The sequence below is a fragment of the Anopheles bellator genome, chromosome 2 (genome assembly GCF_943735745.2).
Source record: "Anopheles bellator chromosome 2, idAnoBellAS_SP24_06.2, whole genome shotgun sequence".
Lineage (NCBI taxonomy): Eukaryota > Metazoa > Arthropoda > Insecta > Diptera > Culicidae > Anopheles > Anopheles bellator.
Window position 1 is genome coordinate 79,377,560 of NC_071286.1, and position 20,911 is coordinate 79,398,470.

Genomic DNA, 20,911 nt, shown 5'->3' on the forward strand with positions numbered 1-20,911 from the left:
CGCAGTGAGTCGAACCATATCCTTGCAATTACGGTGAAAAGCCCGAAGGCGGCCCAACCTTACTTCTGGGGCTCATCCGATTAATGCCACGGCCGGGCTGAAAGTGCCGATATTATCGTAGAAGTGTGCTGTAGAGCGGCGGTAAATCGGCGCCCGTGGTGAGCCGGCGAATTAGTCGCTTCCTTCGTGGTACATCATATCCTCGCCACCTGTAATTGGCCCAACCCGGTAGTGCGCCAAGCAAGTTTAACCCATGCACAACTTTTCGGACATTTGCGCCAAGCCAAATACTCATTCCCAAAAGTGCTCAAGTCCAGTCACCGGCTGCGCTGATCAATAGATCAATCACGAATTTTCAATTAGCTCTTTCGCGCAGTAATCAGCTGCTGGACCACCGTCGTTCGAACGATGGGCGACCTTTACCTCTCCCAGCAACATCTGAACGGATTCGATAATTATAAGGTAAGGACCAATATTATGTAAGAACGATCGGTTTGGAGGTGTCTCGCTGCAGCACCTTAGGGCGGACCGATGTGGCAGGTCCTTTGTTGCTTTGTTGCTCCTTATTAATCCACGCATCACGCAATGGTGCCGCCTTCGTTAGCGCGCCATCAGCTGGGAACCGATACGTCGTACCGTATCGACCAAATAGTCCTGTGGCCGAATGCAATTTCTATGTTTTGTGGGGTCTATTTTTAGAGCTAATCACTTTGAGTGTCGCGTTCCCTTGCCGTGACGCGAGACAGGAAATGCGTAAAATGTGTTTAGTAATAATCAAGAAACTCAATTAAGAAAGGATCCGTTGAAAAATTGTGTCAGTTATATCAAAGGGCAATGTGTCTAGGAACGTAACCGGACGGTTTATTTTCTTCTTTTCCAGTACAATGCCAGAGATACGTCACCGCTCAGCATATACGTCATGCACCCGTTTTGGAATTGGCTCGTAGAGGTAAGCGGTCAATACATTTGATGGCGGCTTTCAGAATTATTCAACTCATCGGTGCACAATGGTTTCCGATCAACGCCTCGCGACTGGAACGAAGCACGTGAAGATCCATAAATGCCGTTATCATTGATTAGACCTGTCCGGCGGGAATGTTTCCCCTTATCGTCGACGTTGGGAAAGACACCCAAAAGTGTTGTTTGCAATTGACGAAAAAAAAGAAACCAACACACTAATGCGCCAATTGCATCACACGCCGCCGATAAGACGTTCCGGTTTGCACTGGCCACAATGATGGTGTACAGTTGTGTGCCGAAAAATCATCATCCATTACGAATGGTGCAACACAACGTATGATCGATGTTTCTGTTTTTTTTATTTCCCCCTCCGCAGTACTTTCCAAAATGGGTCGCCCCGAATCTAATGACATTTGCCGGCTTCCTGTTCACGGTGGCCAACTTTGTCATACTGTCCTGGTACGACTGGGGATTCTGGGCGAGTACCGACCTGGAGGACACAACGCCGGTCCCGAACTGGTTTTGGGCGGCGGCAGCCATTAACATCTTTCTGGCTTACACGCTGGACGGTATCGATGGCAAACAGGCGCGCCGCATTCAGCTGTCTGGCCCGCTGGGTGAACTGTTCGACCACGGGCTAGACTCGTACTCTGCGTTCTTCATTCCTGCCTGCCTGTACAGCATTTTCGGTCGCGGGCCAACGTCCGTTCCGCCGATCAGGATGTACTACATTATGTGGACTATTTTCTTCAACTTTTACCTCTCGCACTGGGAAAAGTACAACACGGGTGTGCTGTATCTGCCGTGGGGATACGATCTGGGAATGTGGGTAAGTTGGCGCCAAGGACGGGTGATGTTGAAATAGGCTATTTACTATAGTTACTTTCCCTCCAGGGCTCGGTGCTGATGTATCTCGCCACGTACAAGTTTGGCTATCAGCTGTGGAAGGAGCCGATGCCGTGGGGTGTTTCAGCCGGCCAACTGATGGAGCTATGCCTTCACGTGAGCGCCATGTCCAATCTGCCCATGGTGGTGTACAATATGTACCGATCGTACAAGGATCGCACGGGAAAAATGCGTTCCTACAAGGAAGCCATGCGACCTCTGTTCACGTACGGTACCTTCATGTTCGTCTGCTTGCTGTGGGTTTTTGTTTCGCCGGGTGACATTATGAACCGTGACCCCCGGGCCGTTTACATTATGACCGGAACGATATTCAGTAACATCAGCGTAAGTACTATCGTGCCAACTGATCGTTCGCAAACTGATCTTCACTATGACTTCACAGTGCCGGTTGATTGTTTCACAAATGTCGAACACGGTTGCCGAAACATTCAACTGGATGACGGGCGTGCTAGGAATGGCGGTACTGATGAGCCTCACGATGCCGCTCCTCGAAAGGCCACTGTTGTATCTACTCGTAATCGGTTCTTCGTTGGCCCACTGGCACTACGGTAGTGGTGTGGTGAGTCGATTTTTCACGCCAAATTTTCTTAATCGCTTCGTTAGAGTTGGGAGCGGGGATTTAAATCCGATTTCTTGTACATTCCAGGTGCAACAAATGTGCAAACACTTCAACCGAAAATGTTTCCTGGTGACAAAACCTAATGAATCCAAAGAATAGGAGGCACTACTACGCGCTGTCTAGGAGCAACCGTCAATATCGTGAGGGAATCAGGACGCCCCGTCAATTCGTGACTATTTGGATGCCCTCCCTTCACTTGGAAGCAGCCTTACTTAAGCGGGGCGATTCATGTTTTTCGTGCATTCGCCTTACTTTTGACACACTCGCCAGCAGTAAGTTAAGATCAGTTGATCAATGACATCGCTTCCTGGGCAACATTTTCCTTCGTAAGACAGCGCGTGTTCTTTAATCGTTATTTTTGTTTTGGCCGCTTGCTTCATTTGGTTTGATCAATGTGACACAGTTATACAATTAATTGATAATATTGCATTAGGTGTTGTAATTAGATAGGAGCACAATCTCGCTTTGAAACCTGCAAGTGGTAAACCACGGCCACTCCGAGATTTGTTTTGATTAATACTTTACACCGCTACACCTCTCGAAAGTTATTGCTTTAATTCTGTGTAGACCGTTCTCTTGTCTGTGGGGAGTTGTTGACCGACAAATGGATATTGATTACGTTGTCATGCTTGCGACGCCAACGATTGAGCGCGATTGATTTCCAGTATGAACAAACCAAAACGAAAACGAAACAAATAGCAGATGATAAGGCGCTGTGTTATTGGTCGGTATTATTGTGGTGCACGGGTTCAAGCCAACGATGGTAATCGGTGCTAAATCGTCATATATTTATATTTATGATTCATTCGATCGCATTTTTTGTTCAGTACATCACACGACCGAGACCGAGGCGAGGGAATTTATGTTATCGATTGCTTTAATTGAGACGAGAAAGTGCGAGAAGGGACAAATGAATTTTCCAAAGAATACATTTACAGCAACAGTGACCTGTGTGTCCGGTTAGCTACGTCGTGATCGAACGATAAGTTACATTAGTGTATTAGGATGAATTCGTATCAATATGCGCGCCCTTTCGTTAAGGAATGACGAAATTAGAAAATAATGAGTTCAATTTGATGTAACAATAACTGTTTAATCAGGGTTTTTTGCTGTAATTAAAAGAACAGGATTCACTTCGAAAACGTCACAAATTCTAAACTAGGTTTTTGAAAACTTAGCAACGGTTACTTTACCTGAAGGCACAAGCAGAGAAGGAACGCCATGAACTCCCACTCGAAACACGTTTATTGTCCCTGCTTTGTACACATGTTAACATTTTCCATATGGAAATATCATGACAATAATGTGTAGAAGAACAACATACGGTATCTAGCTTCCTGATCAATTGCCTGATAATTTCATGTCCCAAGCCCCAGGACTGTGTGTTTTTATGTTCCTTTTAGCAACTTTTAAAACGTAGTGTAACGGAACAGTTTGGTACCAAATTCTAAATCTTGTATAGGCAGGGCAAGGAGACATGTTAAGGGATGTGCACATTAATAGCGGTCGGATACCTAAGGTTGGTACACCAGATACACCAGAATGGCGCAGTGCGTTTTGCGTATGGCCCCGAGATTCTAACTTTATTTATATAGTCTTTTTTGTCTAATGTGCATTTATTAACTCACCTCACTCGCTAGTTCTGTGCCATACCGTATGGGAAACTAACATTTCTATTGAACTCGATAAACTAGTGTGCACGTGCCACGTAATCTATTAAAATTATATCAAAACGTTCGTAAAGAGCTTGAACTGTGTGGCCAGCTAACATTCGAAGGATCAACGGAACGAGTAAAGTGTTACTCCTGTTTCAAGTGATGTGACGCGAGGAAATTAAGCCATCAAGGGGCGCGAGCGGAACGAAGGAATTGCTGTCTGCCGTTGGTTGCCGTAAGGATACGGGCCAAACTCAACTCACATTTAGTGCTCGAAACGAGAAAGCATGACAGACGCTACTACTGTCCTACCGTTACTTATACAAGCACACGCATAAATATATAAGCCCCGGCATATTACTCTCTTTCTCTTTACGCCAGCAAATGTCGATATCTTGCAAATAACAGCCATCGCAAACCCCTAACTTATGGCACGGTCGTTTCCAACCCCAACCTTAAACCTTCCATGACTTCCGTTCGTAGCGATCAGTCGATGGTATCATCACAAATGTCTTGTTTTATGTACAGTTCTGTGTTCTTTCTCACGAGAGGAAATTATAATTATTAGCACATCCAGTGAAGAACGTGCGCCTTAGCGAACGTTTTATTTATCTTTCGATTGTACCGTTGCAAAAGGCGAATAAAGTAAATAATGAACCGATGAGTTTTCGTTAGATTTTTCTTTTTATTCTCTGTCCAGCTCGTACACTTGCCAATCCTTTCCAGGCTGCAGATCATAGTATGAGCCAAATTATCACAACGATGCTGAAGGTTTCGAAACCGAACGAAGGACATTCGTGCTTGAATTTGGCAAACTCTCAAACTGCATTGGTTGGGTTAAACTTAGCAAAATAGCTGACAAATTATAAACTCGCCTTGAGATGTGACAACATCGTGAGGCCATCGTTAACGCTCATCGTTCGTGGGGTAACCTTAAGCGACTATGAAATGTTGTTTCTAGCGTTGCGCTTAATTACGTCCAAGCCTCCGAAATAGACCTTCCAATATCAACATTAAAGAGTGGCCTCGATTTGTTTTTTTTTCTGTCCAAACTCATCGAAACCGACTACTTTCCTTTCCAGAAGCGTCCGTAGATTAACCTGTTGGTCCGGTAGCTAGATACGGTGCCGTTATGTTCTAACTCACAGAGCTCGAGCCGTTCTCACTGCAGCATCCGCTCGAATCGGTGCATAAGATGATCACGACGCAGTGTGATGATGCTTTCCCTACCTTTCTTATGGACGGCACGAGAAATTCACTCGTTTTCACTGCTCAGAGCGCTACCGGGAAAGTGATATGCTAATCGAAATTATGCTCAGACTCAACATGGAAATTTGCTCGGACGGATGTGCTTCCTTCTTGACTGACTTGATTAGTGACCCCAATATTCATTGAGATCCGCGAGAAAATAGCTAACACTTCCTTCTTGGGGTCATCAGGAAATTGAATAAAATATGCGGATTGGTTTCCGTCGTTCCATTAACAAACGTTCAACACGTGCGTCTTCTTAAATATTTATGAACATTTTTGCTATGATGTTCAAGCATTTATTAAAACTCAGTTACAAAAATAGAAAAATAAATTTAATTCTTTACTGAGTACATGTTTACTATTCGATCGGGTCAGGTCTCCGAACCCACCAACATTCAAACCACAGCTCCATCAGCGGCCCTTCCAATGCGGAAAGTGCTCCAATTAGAGTTTTTCTACTCACTCTTTTCAGGGGGAAAAAACCAGTCCTTCTCTCAACTTCGCGATCGCCCCTTGGCGGGGACGAGCTTTTGGTCGCCGTTTTCTTCAAATAAAACTCTCTCGCGCTCTCCGGGCATCGCGATTCGACGGCGATCGCACCACCACAAGACTCCGCGCCCCGGAGATAAGTGGCGATCGATTCCGCTGCGCAGTCGTTCGTTGATCTTGAGCCAGCATAGACCGCGCGAGTCAAACCCCATCGAAATGTTACGATTTGCGGTACTGGTGCTGCTGTGTGCAGCTCTGGGGACACCGGTGGCCGCTGGACCGACCATCCGACGAGACGAGCAAACCAACGCCGTAGTAACGGAGTCGGCGTTTCCGGTGGCAGTGTCCGAATCGAAACCACAAACTGAACCCACCGCTGAGGAGAAGCCTGCAGCAGCGGCAGATTCTAAGCCAACGATCGCAGAAGCAGTTCCGGTGAAGCCTGCCGTAAGCAATGATGAGGTGCAGCCGGAAGTAACCACCGCAGCACCGATCGAACGACCGGAAAGTCCGCCAACGACAACAACGGTCGCAACATCGACGACCACCGAAAAACATAGTGGCAGCAGCGCGACACCCAACGTGACCACGAAGCGGCCCCGTAAGACGATCACGTTTGATCAGCGCCAGGAGGGCGAGTACAACATCCGGGCCGATCTGGAGAACTTTGTCATCGTGGTCGTACCGTCCGGATCATCGTCCGGTGCGACGTTGCTCGATCTGCTGAACCGCTCGGCCCAAAAGAAGTACGCCGCCGACCACCAGCATCCACACCACCACCGGAAGTCGTCGCATAAGCGCAAGAACAACAAGGCACACGGTGCCCAGAAGAAGGTGGCCCAACCGACACCGGAAGTGATTGTGCTGGACGAGGAGCACGGCCAGCGGGCGGCTCAGCTGGAAACGGAGGAGTTCATCGAAGGTCGCACTCCGTACAAGGTGGATCTATCGAGCAGCGCCCGGAGCGCGGACGGTGGCAATGAGCGGGTGGCCATGCCGAAGCCAGGCCATGCGTTCCGGCCGTTCAGTGTAGAACAATCCGGTGTAGCGGGCTCGGTGGCGAGTGTGGTCCGTTTTCCGGCCGCCTCAGGTAACTACTATCCACTTGCTTCGCGTGCTTTTCCCACCCTCGAGCTGATCGACACCGATCGACGATGGGGGCTGCCCAGCGGACGGGCACTTCCGATCGGGTATGATACTAACACAGTAGTTGCGGCCAGTAGTCGCGCCACTAACCACAACAATCTGACCCCTGGTGATGGTGATCCTGATGCCGGTGGTGATGTTGACGACGGCGAACGATCCCTGCTACTTCCTGCGCCACTGCCGAGTGATCGGAGCGACTCGGTGCCGTACGGACGCAACGGCGAGACCAGCGACGATGGCGGCCTGCTGCTAGTGCCGGCCGTGCTCGCAAATCCCGGAACTCGCTACCCTTCTCACGATGCTTCGATCTCCCCCGACAGCCTAAGGTACGCACCATTGCGATCCGACGTTGACATGACCCAGCTACAGCTTCAACCGGACGACGCCTCGGAGGGGATACTGGACCTGGACCTGGCACACCAGGACCAGGGGGACGAGCTGCGGCTGCTCGGGGCACAGGAGCAGTGCGGTCCGGATCGGAAACGGGACAGCTACGGAGTGTGCCAGTTTGTGCGGCCGTGAACCGAACGACGCGGCCTACTCCCGTGTGTACCTACCTCTTGAAGCTCCGCTCGTGGCGGATTGCCGCTGTTAGTAAGGTTTTCTTCTTTTTCCACTGCTAAGATTAGTGAGAGCGAAGCGCGGTTAGTGTAGTTTTGTTTTTTGTAAACGTTCTATTTATTGAAGCCATCGTGCCAAATAAAAGCCATACTCTACCCCTGAAATCGTACCACGCGGAGATTGCGTTGCAGTGGCCGATGCGAGTCGCGTGGCGACCGCGGAATCCAATCCGATTCCGAAACCCCCTCCGGGACGTGGGGCCTATTTTAAGGCTAATCTAATCTCGCGCGCTTGTGATAGTAGCCGCGACGAGCCGTGAAAGCTGATAGTGACAGCCCGAACCCCGAGGGTACTTTCACTTGGGCACGATCGTGCCTGAGGCATTGCTGAATGCGTCAGCGCCGTCGTAGCAAATGGTCACCGGTCACCGAAGCCTTAATTTAGAACGAAAAGAAAGGTTTGAACATCCTGCCAGACCGGCAGGCCCAATGCCCCGTTATATTCCGCGACCTACTTTCCGGTGAATGTTTGTTATCGAGCACATGTCACAATTTGATTCGCCGCTTCGCCGGTCGCCTCTGGCCCGCCAAGATCATCTTCTCGCGATGTGTGCTCGCTGATGTAGTCGCTGCGTGACCAAACCCAGAATACGGTCACATGGTCACATGGTTTTGGAGGACGGATGAAACAGAATGGTTTAGTAAATAGAGCACAAGCAAATCAAACAAGGTCAACGCAAAGTGGTGCCGAACAGTGAGAAATGAATTAGGCTTAAAACTTTGCACAAAAAATTAAATCACCAATTTGAGCTTAAAAGTAAACGATCAATTTGCTCGATCTAGAAAAGGAGGGTCCTAACAAACCACCATGCGCTGGAATCACCCCGATTCCGCGGCCACGCGCAGGTGTCACAGTCAACAACAGTTCAAATCAATTAACTGCGTCATCTCTGCGAAAGGAGCAAAACCAGTAGCGATTGGAACACGAAAAGAAATCATCTTTTATGTTGGAACGAAACGAATGAGGAGAGAAAAACCCAAAGTACCGTTCACGCTCTCCGCGGGGGGCCAACGCTCGGACCGGATCGTGATAGCTTCCGGGCGGGGAGCATGGGAGCATAGGTCCAGCGCGAGGGTCATCTGCTGGCCGCACGCGATCCGCCGTATCCTGTCAAAGATTTAGTCCAAAGGTGCAGAAGCGTATTGTATATTGTAACTTTCTTCTCATCTCTGTGGACCTCTTGTGGGCCGGCCACTGCTTCAGGTCGATCAGGTCTTCGAGGAGTGACAATTAGGTTGGCCACTTGGACCATTCTCGATCGCGTTAATGATCGTACCCGCGAAAGGCAAAGATCTAAAACAAAAACAAAACTCCCGATAGTATCATCGGCCTGCTAGATGAATAAGCAAAACAGAGGGATAGAGAGAGAGAGAGAGAGAGAGAGAGAGAGAGAGAGAGAGAGAGAGAAAAAGAGAAGGAGTTGAAAGATACCAAAACAAAAGGAGAGAAGTGGGAAAAACGGCAAAGAAACGGTTAGTTACGTTGACCCCTGGCAGGGGCGGCCTTATGTATCTTTGGCGGGGAGAGTTTGACGATCGAGCCCCCACCCGGCGGCATGAGAGGATGCACGGAGGGCGGCGGTACAACCTTCTTCCCGGTGCCTTCTGTTGAGATGACTCCGTTCTCCACAGTCCGGTTTGGCCAACCAAGTTTGTTGTGCTTTCTCTCTGGCCCCACGGTTGATGGCGATCCCCCGGGCGGCGGCGGGTGAGGCTCCCTGTGGGACCAGTTTTTCACTCCACCACAACACGGTGACCGCGACAAATCACACGTTTGTTTGACCGCTGACTCCACGGCCACGGCCACGGTTTCGACTTCGGACCTGTTGGAATCTGCGGCCCGCGCGTATGAAATACATAATCGAGAAGCCAAGACATGCCAAAGCAGCGGGACTTACAATGACCGACGCTATTGAGGCATTGTCACGAGAAAAAAATTACTTCCAATGATTGAAAGTAATTGAAATACAAAATCGTGAGAAAAAAGGATAATTCACCTAGGTTTGTCTCTCCGTAACTGTCCGTCTCCGCTTAATTGTCCGTAGCTGTTTTGCGTAATCTGAACAAGGATCAAGGAATCTTCATTATTTATTTTTCATGTTAATTGTTCAAGACATTTCTGAAACAGTTTATTTTCCACTCGATCACGTTTAGCTTCGTTGTTTTAAATCTTTACTTACTTCCACCTCCGGTTGTTTCAAGCCTTAACGTCAAGGCATCTCCATAAGTTGAGATTTGGCCCATCGTAAAAACACCAAACGATTCTGAGGACACTGAGCTTCATAGTACAAAAAGTGAATGGCACTGTATATGGAAAGAAAGCCAAGAATATCCCTTCGGACGGCCGGCAGCTTCCAATCGGTTCCAATTATTCGACGCTGTGCCGAGATTTTATGATGGGCTCGTAAATGACGGGACGAAAGTTATGCTGTGCTTTCACGTGAGACAAAACACATAATGCAAACGCTATGGCACGAGAGTCGATCCGAGCCCGATCGGACGACCGTTCCCGTTCTTCGGGAGAACGGCGAGAAACCGGTGCCCAGCAGTCCAGCGGGTATCGGGCCTTGGGTCCGGTGCTAGAATCTTCACTTCCAATCGAACCTTGTCGGGAGCAAGTCGTGAACTGAGATGCTGCTGGTGGCCAACATCATGTGTCGCCATCGTTTGGTAACGCTCCTGCTGATCGTCCTGACCGTCGCCCAGCTCGAATCGCTGCCCGTGTCCAGCTTGCTGTCCGACGACGACGGTGACTACGATAGTTTCGAGAACGAGTACGACGTAGTGTTTGACCAACGGCAGACGGGAAAGGCCAACGTTCACGTCTCGGTAGACGGGGTCTTGCTGGCGCTGCCCGCACCGGAAGCGCCATCCACGGCCGTGGCCGGAGCCACGTTGCTCGATCTGTTCGCTTCGCAGCTGGCGACTGGTGGTAGTGGTTCCGAGTACGACATCTCCGAAGAATCGCACGAAACGGGTGGCCCGGCAAATGCATCATCCACGCCCACCAAGGTGACAACTAGCACCACCTCCAGTACGACGGAGGTGCCGTCGGCCCCGCTCGTGGCCAACGATCTCGCCTATCAAGCATCGCTTCCGGCTAGTCTGCTCGGGCAGGGTTTGTCGTTCCTGTTCACCAACCGACACTCCGAGATACCGTTCCGGGTTAATCCGAATGGTGCCGAGCCGACCAAGCAAACCATTCCGGTACTTCTTCCCGTGGTGGACGCCGTGGAACAGGATGATTCGAACGAGACGCACGAGGACGATCCCGAGGCGGCTGTCGACGCCAAACCACTTCGCAGTACATCAAACTTCGGAAAGCGGAAGCGCAAACATAAGCGAAAGTAAATCAAACGCCCAACTAACGTGCGGTCACTTCCGCCATGCAATCTGGCAAGCTTCACAGGATGGTCTTGGTGATAGTAATTTGGTTCTTTTCCCTGGTTTTCCCGTTTTAGATACAAAGTGCCAAACTTCTTGAGACCGCTGCTGAAGCGTACCGTGCTCCTGCCCTGATGCTGCTGCACTGGCTGAATGCAGCTGTTGTGATACAAAACAATAGGGCGGAAAATGATGGACTGAAAAATGGGATTAGTTTGTTAAGTGACAAGACATACTTTTCACAGCAATCGAAGGACATCCTCTTTGCGAATACTCACAATCATTGTACTCGGCTACTGATGACACCGTAACTAAATGTCTATCGAATAAATCTATCTTCGGAATTCAAATGGGTTACACGTCGTACAGCTTTTCAAATACGTTTGTAAAGTTGGTGGCTCGTTTTTTGAATAGCCCAAACATCACTCTGAAACAGCTGAACGGGTTGCAGTCGTCGCAATACGAAAACCTGTTTTATAAATCCCAGCCAAGCGGTACTTTCCTGTTTGGTTCTCAAATAGGAAAGCACAGGGTAGAAGGAAGAGATGTAATATTAAGACACTACGACTGCTCAGACATGTGTGAAGAGAACAAGAATTGGGTCACGTCTGATTTTGAACACCGCACCGTCGAAGGGTCGTCGAATTGATTGTTACCACGCTTTTACGGTTTCTTCGCTACCGGTTTTATAATAATTTATCTTTAAATAATACTATCGTTTGCAATTAACAAAAGATCCTTTCAAGCGGCATCATTGATTAATCGGAACGGGATTAAAAATTTAACGAATAAAGTTTTTGAGGGCAAACGATTGTAATGAGTATAAAGTGAGTGGCTTTTTATCATTCTTATGATTATGTGCCTGATGTGTAATAAAAGCTTTGGGCAAAACTAACTCCCTTGTTGCACACGTAACTTCACACCACCATCAGGGTTAATATCGGAGTAAGCTGATTGATGGATTAATGGGAGTAATTTCAAAGCAGCTTCTATTCCTGGTGGGCATCGGCCATACAAATTTTATATATTTTACCGTCTAACATTAAATTAGTATATTTTGTGGCCTATTTGTTGCGCTAACCCTTACTAAGTGGATCCCATTTACACTCATTGGCTAAATTTTGGCACGCTTAATTACGACCAAACAAGGAGTGCGAAGATCACCCAATCCGGCGTATAATTTGCACAAATTAGCAGCGGCAGTCGATGTCACTTTTTGTGGACGAAACTTTTTTTTCTTCTGTCGCCTCGCAAATCTTTATGAATCACCAACGTAAACGCTCCGTTTGAAGATTATCCCTGACGAATTGTCGGACCCATTTCGAGGTTCGCGTGTCACGCATCGTTCGAATCGTTTGTTGTTTTTTCCGGTTTCTCTTTTCTTTCACATGACGTGAGCGTGCTTCGTGTTGGCATTTCTTTGGCCCCATGACAGCAATTTCTTCGTGGCAGATTCCTAACGTTCACGATCTGGCCCGATCCACCGAGCGCCAACACGTCTTCTAATGGCGAACGGCGACTCCGACTGATAGATCGGTCGCAAGACAGTGCCGTCCGTAAAAACAAATGAGCCCTTGCTTTCTGATCGTGAATTTTGATGATCTTCGCACTGTTTTGTCTGAAACTTTATTCTTTAATTGACATGTCCAATGCAAAATACCATTTAGGGGCAGGATTGCAGTCAAGCGGCATTAAATGGGGAAGGGCACCGTGCCGAATGGAGTATGATTGGTGAGCCCGACTCTGTGTTTTTTTTCTCGCTCCTGCCTTATTTCCATCCCAAAAAGCGTCGGTTTTTTTCGTCTGTCGTTTCCCAAGTTGCCCAATTCGTGAGGCCGGCCCCATCGCGATGGCGTCTCGCTGCAGACACGCGTTATTCGCCCGAACGGTCTGGTACGATCAACATCCGATCGAACGACGACGTGTGTAAAGTGTGGACGTTGTGTTTGCTGAGCTCTCTGGCAGGTGACACTGGCGCGTTGCGCGAAGCGCGAACCAATCTAATAAAGTCACAATAAAACTCTCCACAACAGAGTGCAACTTAAATGACGCCGATTGCGGCACCGCGGTTTGGACGGTGTTCTGGGATGGCCCAGATTTGCCTGCTGTTGCTGGTGGTGCTGGTCGGAAATCGGTGCACGGCCACCGGGGAATGGAAAGTGAAACGAGAAAGTGACAGTGGTACCGATGATCGACGCAGCGCGGCAGACGACGCCCCTGATGAAGTGATCTACGATCAGCGCCAGGTGTCGGGAGGCACCAATATACGGCTAAAGATTAAAAACTTCCAGCTTCAGCTGCCCGAATCTCAGCTGGGACACTTCCAGCAGACCGATATGGCACACCTGATACGTGACTCCGTTCTACGTCTACTGGGTATTCCGACGCGGATCGCTCCGATACAAGCGGAGCAGCAACAGGAACCGGAATCCTCGTCAGCCGAGAAAGCTTCGATGCTGCAGGTGAACGGGAACAATGTGCCGGCCAAGTTTTTCCTCGAAATCAGCGATTTCCTCATGAACACGAAGGATAACGATGCGGTCGATGATAAGCGCGTGGACGATAATCACAACAGGCAGCAGGAGCAGCTTCAGGGGCTGCGCCAGTCTAACGCACAGCACCAGCCCCTATACGCCGTGGAAGAGATCAAGATCGAGCGGCTGGAAAATTCGAACAACGTGAAAAACGAAACCATTACCATCAGCACGAAGCGCACGAATGTGGCCACTGTGCCTCCGGATGCACTGGTGTTCGAGCGGAACCTTACGGAGACCCGCACGGCGGCCAACGCGTCCCAACATGCAACGGAATCCGAAAATCGATTTGTGCAAACGAAACCGATCCGACTGGACACGGTAGTAATGGGGATCGGAGCACAGGGACCCCCGAAAACGCTTCGTGAAAAGGTCATCTGGAGGGTGCCATCCGAAAGTGGGACCGCGCCGTAGTAGGTAAGCGTTAGCGAGGAGGGCCGTGGGAGAAAGTCAACCCAAAAATGCCACAAATGCCCGCGCGGAGGAAGGAAGTGTCACGTCTGTGAGTGTTTGCTGTGCCTTAGTTTCGATATGCATGGTTTGGTTTGCTTGGGCCCCTATGAAAAGGTGCGAGAAACCTCTCTCGGTGCACTCGAAACTATTACAGAAACCTAACCTTCCGGCTCAGTCCAGCCGTAAGGGAGAGCGAGCTTTTCAGTCCCGATATTTTAACAATAAATTCAAAAATATGCAGATCAACGAATTCAGAGTAAATGATATATAAAAAATGGGTATAGGGATTCGAATTAGCTCGGCGATTCTCCTACTGTCTAAAGTAAAAAGTTCTTCAAAAAACCACCTGCCCACGGAAAAGGGCAGTGTGTCGCGCTTCTGCGTTTTACGACAAACGAAACGACTTCACTCTTTCTCATTTACAACATTCTTAAACTTTTATTACCTACCAGATACGAAGCGTGTTTAGCTTTGACGGGTTTTGTACGTTTGACAATTTTGTTTTCTTCCTAGCTTCGGCGCGCCCGAGGGCCGATTAAGTACACAGTAATTAAATGACGATCACCAAATGGCGTAAGGACACGGCACAGGCGCTGGCATCACAGTTGCACCTGCCCCCGGCCTATCTTTCACCTTTCTTATGCCTCACTCTTAGGGGCTAGCTCCTTACACGAAACAACTATTTACAATCTCAATGAGAACTCCAGCAAACGGACGGCAAACGGGGAAACAAAAAAAAGATCTACACGAAATGACTACGAACAAACGAAGAGTGGACGAACTGATAACGACGAAAACTAAAACCTACACTCTACTAACAAGAAACCCGAACCGGAAGCTTCTAGAACTCTAGCCACACGATAGTGAACTCGCACATGCGAAGCCGATCGCGGCTCACTCCTTCTGTATCGGATCGTAGGCCGGTGTTACGGTGAACTTTTTTGAGCTCCGCTTGAACCCGGGAATACCGTAGCGGCTCGAGGTGCGGCCACCGCGATCCCCGTGAGGGACGTGTCCGCCTTCACCCTTCGATGTACCGGCCGCTACGTCCTCCAATATTTTCGTTAGGGGTACCGATGCTCCGCGAAGCGATTCCGTGAAGCGACCGTGCCGTGCAATTCCTGCGTTCCCTGGGTTCATGCGGCGCATGTGCGTCGGTGAGGTCGATTGCTGCAGTACGGAGGGGAGTAGGAGATCAAAGAATGCAGACCAAAGCTAGAGTAGGGTTGCATCATCCACTTACCTGTCGATCGAAGCCAAGGTAGTGTGGACCGGTCGGGTGTGCCGAGTAGTGGAACTGATTTTCGGACGTGTTGGCTGATAGGCTTAGGTAGAGTGCTTCCAGTTCCTGCACCGTTGGCCGACGATCGCGCTGGTGGTAGTTATGGCGCGGTGACCAAGTATTCTGGTGGCCACCCTTGGAGGCTGAGTTTAGCAGAAAGTCGCCCCGGAGCCCACTACCCGTGGTGTCGTTTTGATGAAGGGTGGTTAGCTCCTGCATCAGGTGTTTCGACATGGACATGCCGTCTGTCGTGTGCAGCGTGCGGTTATAGTCGCGCGCAATCTTGATGTCGTGCTTCCAGAACTGTTTCTGATCCTTCGGTACAACCGGAGCCACCTCTTTGATCTGAAGAATGGGAGTAACGAAACGAAATCCATTACTTGGCTGCTCGTTCAGAGAACTAGGGTGGGGTGCTTACCATCAGGAACACTACGCCCGCCAAGTAAATGCAGAGAATGTTGAGCAACGTAAGCGACATGCTCATGCATCCGAGTGTTAGCAGCTCGATGCCTTGGTTTTCGGAGTAGATTTGTGTTTTAATCAGCGTACCGTATCGTGATTCTTCCGATCCGAACAAAAAGTACAAACACGACAGTGCCCACAGAAGACCCTACGGAATTGGGGAAAAGAGAACCAACCTGTTATTGCCATGCTACTGCCAACATCGAAAATGGCCAGCCTTATCTTACCGAATTGACAGCGGGCGGAAGGAGCGAAGCGGAAATGGCCACACCTACCAGTGAACCTATGTTTTCCCCCAGGATGGCAATAGCCACGGCCGCTCCGGATGGTAAGGCGATGGCAATACCGACCAGTAGAGAGTGTGTTTCGCAACGGGCCAACATTTCGTGCGTGATGCCCTCACCGACACCGTACCGATCGTCGATGCTGCAAACGATCAGCCCAAAGATGAACCCAACGGTGACGGTGAGCATAATGCCGATAAGCTCGTTCTTCAAGCCCAACAGTTGGAGGCTACGTTCCTTGATGACGGTTCCAAAGATGACAGAAATGATGGGTCCCTGTTGGATGAAAGAGAAGTCGTGCACTTAGAAACGAACTTTTCGAACCGAAGCGAGCACCCGAGTTGCCTACATTCAGGCGACTTACCATGAGTGGTGAAATCAGCATACTGGCGATGAGAAACAGCGAGCTGTCCTCGACCAAACCGAAAGCAGCCAAAATACTGTAAAATTGCGCCCATTTCATTAGCTTACACGTGTCACTTTATTGCACAACCTCACTTACCTGGCCACCACCAGCATGGAGACGAAATCGAACGAAATGTGTGCATCGTGTTTCACCTCCTCGACAATCTGTGCCACGTTGAGCCGTGCGCGAACCGTCGAAAGAAAGGCGTTCCACGGGGTGTCCTCGTTGTTTTTGTTCGCATCCGAGGCGGCCCTGCAATGGCATCGATGACAAATTAATTAGCATCTTCGTTTGGGGCCAAATGGCGGCGGTGTTTGCTTACTCATCCGCTTGTTCGTCGATCTCCGGTGGTTGGCTGTACAGGGTGCAGGAAGTGATCGAGATGGTAGAATTAAACCGTTGGCCAACACCCCACGAGCTGAGCATGTAGATGACATCGTCACAGATGGGTCCCGATGGAATGGAGAACATGATGTGGCATCCATTGCCCTGATCAGTCTCGATCCAGGCCGCCGTATGTAGGCGCTTCTCAGAGATGATCGTTTTCAGAATCTCCTCCATAGAGGAATCACCGGTGAGCGTCAGCTTTTCGGCAGCCTCTTCGCGGGCTGTCTTTTCTTTGCGCGCCGAACTGACCAAATCTTTGAATCCATCCCAGGATTTGCGCAACGCCGAAGCGCGATCGAACGGTTCCGCCAGAAAGTTTGACTTTTTATCCTTCTCCTTACCGCCTCCATCCTTATCGCCGTTCGTGTCATCCTCTTCCTTCTCCTGACCTTCAATCTTTGGTATTTCTTCTCCGTCTTGATCGATAAACTTGATCACCGGAGCAATGGGTATTCCTGCCTTTTTATCGCCACCGTCATCGGGCGCTTTGATAAAGTTGGACCGCGGAACCTGCCATTTGGGAAGAGAATTATTGATTTTCACCTCATTACGAAAACTAATCAATAGCGTAGCGTCGCCGTGAACGTGTGAATGAAAGGTCTGAGTCATGCCCAGAGTCTGAGACTATACACTCGCGACAATCTTCAACACTCCGGCTCGGTATGGAATCATTCCGTTGGGTTATTTTTAACAGGAATTCTCAACATGTGCATCCATTTCATTTCATGGCGTACATCCATTTCCCCCACGGGGACGCTTCTACTAGTTTTGAAGAGTAAAACGAAAGACTTATTTAAAATTATTTTCATTTTATGGAACACAAGCATGAGCTATTTTGAATGTGATAAAAGCAATCAATTGTTCTCCCAAGTAAAACAAAAACAATTTAAAAATGTCTTCTTAAATCAATCCCCTCAAAACGGGGTCTTGAATGAAAATGGCATTGGTGTGTTTGAGGAACCGAAACGTTCCACTTTGTAACGCTGTCCGCCACATGTAACTGGAAGTAATCCATCGTATCGTTCTTCAAACTAGCTTCACAAGATAGCAAGAGGCTAGTGAAATGCGTTTGTTTGTTGTCAGTGTGATAAGACCGAAGAACCGTAGAGCACGTACCTTGTGCCACAGTCCAACTTCCTCGAGATGTGAAAATATTCATATTCCATTCTTAAAATATTCCATTCTTCTGTTGGTATCAAACGTGACAAGATGAACGCTTTCTCATCGAACGCACACGCATTTCAAAACAGTGGCTGGTTTGTGATCTTTTATTTGATGCCTTGCCGCCCGCGTCTGCTGTTTGCTTCGAATCATCTGTGCAAACAGATTGTTTATGAAAAATCGAGGTCACACAAAATAGAGACCATCACGAGCAGCGTGAACGGAAACCGAAAGGGAAACTTGGAAGCATCTATGCTCCATTTTCTAATTTCACCCTCGAGGGCACTTATGATACCTCTCTATCGGAACCACGACTCATCATGGAAGACCGACTTACGCCAGGTCGATTGAACAATCCATTTTGTGGGCGCACCTTTCTAGTTAATCTTATCACGATCGGCGGAAATGACACCATCCCACATTCGCAATCCCTTCGTTTCAATGCGGCTCCGACGCCGAACGAAGCATATGTTGGTCATAGAAAATTCGTCATTCTCCTCATTGCATTGTCTCCATATGTTCTTTTTCTGGCTTTTCACGCCATGATTTCGCGCCATTTTCCCCGTTTTGCTCCTACCATGCAATGCGATCTATCGATTTGTGCAGTGTACACTGCTTCAAAGGTCTCTCGCATCAGCAAACAGGCCGCTAACTGTAGGAGCAAACAATTAATTACGAACCCTGCCCAGCACTGATAAGACGTGCACTTTCTTCCTCGAGCCACCACAAGCCGTAATTCCGGTAAGCAAATTGCTTCGCCAGGGGACAATTACTGTTCGGTCTATCATTATCAACTCCATTAAAGGGCGTTCAATCAATTCTGGTCCTGGGGCCGGCAGCTAGCAAATGGCCTCCATCGAGCACATGGCAGAGATCGACCGATCTCCTTACCTTGGGTTGTATTTTTTTCGGTTGAGGCGTCACAAACGGTTGCGTCTCGTCGGACGGGTTCTCCGTGTCCTTCTCGTCCTCGGTCGTGGCGGTGGCCGTTTTGGCGAGCCGCTCCTGCTCCTTGCGCCTCAGTTCCCGCTCGTACCGGGCCGACGGAATGTGGACGACGAACAGTATGCCGGCCATTTTCTGGACTACCTTCTGCCGGGGCTGATGCTGTAGTATCTCTTAACAAACTGCACCTTTTTTACACAAATCGAGCACAAACACACTCGAATCCTAGGAGAGCGATGTTCGATCGGTTTCGGTCACTGACACCGATTTGGCTCCTGAACACTCACACCGACGACGGGCCGGAGTGAGCTGCAGAAGAAATTTTTTTCACGTTTATTCTTGGATCAATGCTGCGCTTCCGTTTCCTGCAGTGGGGCTAAATTCATTCTCTTTCGAGGCCACTACTTTTCACCGGCACCCCCGTGATGCTCCCGGGTGTAAATATAGACGATGACACAAGGCCAAGGCGCTCTCGGCAGCACACCGAAGCGCAGCAAAATGAAATCACTTCGACGTTCCAACTACTTTCCAATCTGCGGCTTTACTGCAACACACTATCAGCTCTCGTGGTTGTGCATTGGACCGTGTTAAGTCCACACGCCGCTGCAGCACGGCACGTGCTGCTGATAAAAATCAAACGACGGACGCTTTCGCGGAGCAGGTTACAGAGGCACTGGTGCCACACTCAGGGTCCCAGCGCAGCGAGGTGTGCATCGGCCCGATTCCAAATGACAACTGAAGACCCCGGTGCCCCCGGTTGGCCACACATGGTGAGATCGATCCGTCCGGTGCCGGTACCCGATGCGTGAACACCAACACACTAAGTGCTACTGTAGGTAGCAGGCGTCTCCATGGTTACTTACTGTGTATCGTTTGCGTGCGTACGGCACCAATTGATTAGTGATAAGGATTAATTTCGCTGTTTTGTACCGCAACCACGAACCAGAATATTTATGCCAACGGAACTACTTGCATTTTCTAACAATAAAATTTGTTTGCTAGTGCACTCATCTAGTTTAATGCTTGAGCGAGCATAACGACGTGTTGTATATTGAATAATTACATGCAAATAATTAATCGTGTTTAACGACCGTAAAATGCGCGCGTTTTTCAAAACAGAACGTAGCGCCTAAAGTTATACTACCGGTACGCCGTAGGTTGCAGATGAACCGAAAAGTGCCGCACGCCCCGTTTACATGATTTTCTCTTGGCCTACTCAAACGCCGTTGACAAAACTGGGTGATATTTTTAAAGTGCATCCCAGGTTTCCTGGAATGTGATCCCCAGTCCTCGTGACGTTCCGTTAGTGCATCGTAAACCGGAAGACATGCCTTTCAAAGTAAAAGTAAAAGGTTGAGTACTGAATTTTAACAGGTCAGCCGCGGATCGCTCGTATTAACGGAAGTGTCTTTTATGGCTCAAAGTCACTTGCCCTTCTACTCACTTCCTCAAGCCAAACTAATTGTGCTATATTCTGTATTGTGAGTGTAAAAAATGTTTTACTTATTCGTTAGGATGTTGGAAAGCGATCACCGATAGCACCGATCAAGGTGACGACGAATCAGGACGATGAGTAACACTTATCCCCCCAATACTGTATTCACGGCAACCCATTCCCATAGAGAAACCCACTAGCGGCCACTAATTACCTTATCAGTCAATCCATCATTCCGAACGCCGGGCCACAAAACTCGTGTTACGTCACTCGCATCGAGACCTTCCGACCAACGCATACACCTGCACGCCGCCAGGTCGAGCCCACCGCGAGAACTCTCGCTTTTTGCCTGTTACTGGAGCCTGGCTAATGGAGAATTCGGCAGCCCCAAGCAATCTCCCCGCGCAACCAACACAACGCAGCGAGCGAGAGAGCGCCTTTTTGGCTCCAACACGAACGCAAACGATCGTCGACCGCGCGTACGATCGCTAACCCGTTCGCCGGCCCGCAACAAAAGCTCCGATCGAGCGAT

The 20,911-nt window shown here is 49.1% G+C and overlaps 4 protein-coding genes across 4 annotated transcripts; 3 read left to right on the forward strand and 1 right to left on the reverse strand.

Annotated features, from left to right (window-relative positions):
* Positions 1-60: 60 nt before the first annotated feature.
* Positions 61-4,769, forward strand: LOC131209054 (ethanolaminephosphotransferase 1). The gene is made up of 6 exons (XM_058202025.1): positions 61-462; positions 881-949; positions 1,337-1,789; positions 1,855-2,190; positions 2,249-2,425; positions 2,513-4,769. The coding sequence occupies exons 1-6, from the start codon at positions 409-411 to the stop codon at positions 2,582-2,584; spliced, it is 1,161 nt and encodes a 386-aa protein (XP_058058008.1). The 5' UTR covers positions 61-408; the 3' UTR covers positions 2,585-4,769.
* A 1,314-nt stretch (positions 4,770-6,083) lies between these two features.
* LOC131210066 (uncharacterized) lies at positions 6,084-7,713 on the forward strand. Its single transcript, XM_058203259.1, has one exon. The coding sequence runs from the start codon at positions 6,097-6,099 to the stop codon at positions 7,546-7,548; it is 1,452 nt and encodes a 483-aa protein (XP_058059242.1). The 5' UTR covers positions 6,084-6,096; the 3' UTR covers positions 7,549-7,713.
* Positions 7,714-10,277: 2,564 nt separating this feature from the next.
* Positions 10,278-11,165, forward strand: LOC131208144 (uncharacterized). Its single transcript, XM_058200793.1, has 2 exons — positions 10,278-10,993; positions 11,108-11,165. Exons 1-2 carry the CDS (start codon positions 10,278-10,280, stop codon positions 11,163-11,165), a joined length of 774 nt encoding a protein of 257 aa, XP_058056776.1.
* Positions 11,166-14,467: 3,302 nt separating this feature from the next.
* LOC131209122 (uncharacterized) lies at positions 14,468-19,657 on the reverse strand. The gene is made up of 8 exons (XM_058202112.1): positions 18,891-19,657; positions 16,774-17,348; positions 16,548-16,703; positions 16,410-16,485; positions 15,989-16,321; positions 15,718-15,909; positions 15,261-15,644; positions 14,468-15,187 (listed from the first exon to the last, which is right to left on the reverse strand). The coding sequence occupies exons 1-8, from the start codon at positions 19,074-19,076 to the stop codon at positions 14,912-14,914; spliced, it is 2,178 nt and encodes a 725-aa protein (XP_058058095.1). The 5' UTR covers positions 19,077-19,657; the 3' UTR covers positions 14,468-14,911.
* Positions 19,658-20,911: the final 1,254 nt, after the last annotated feature.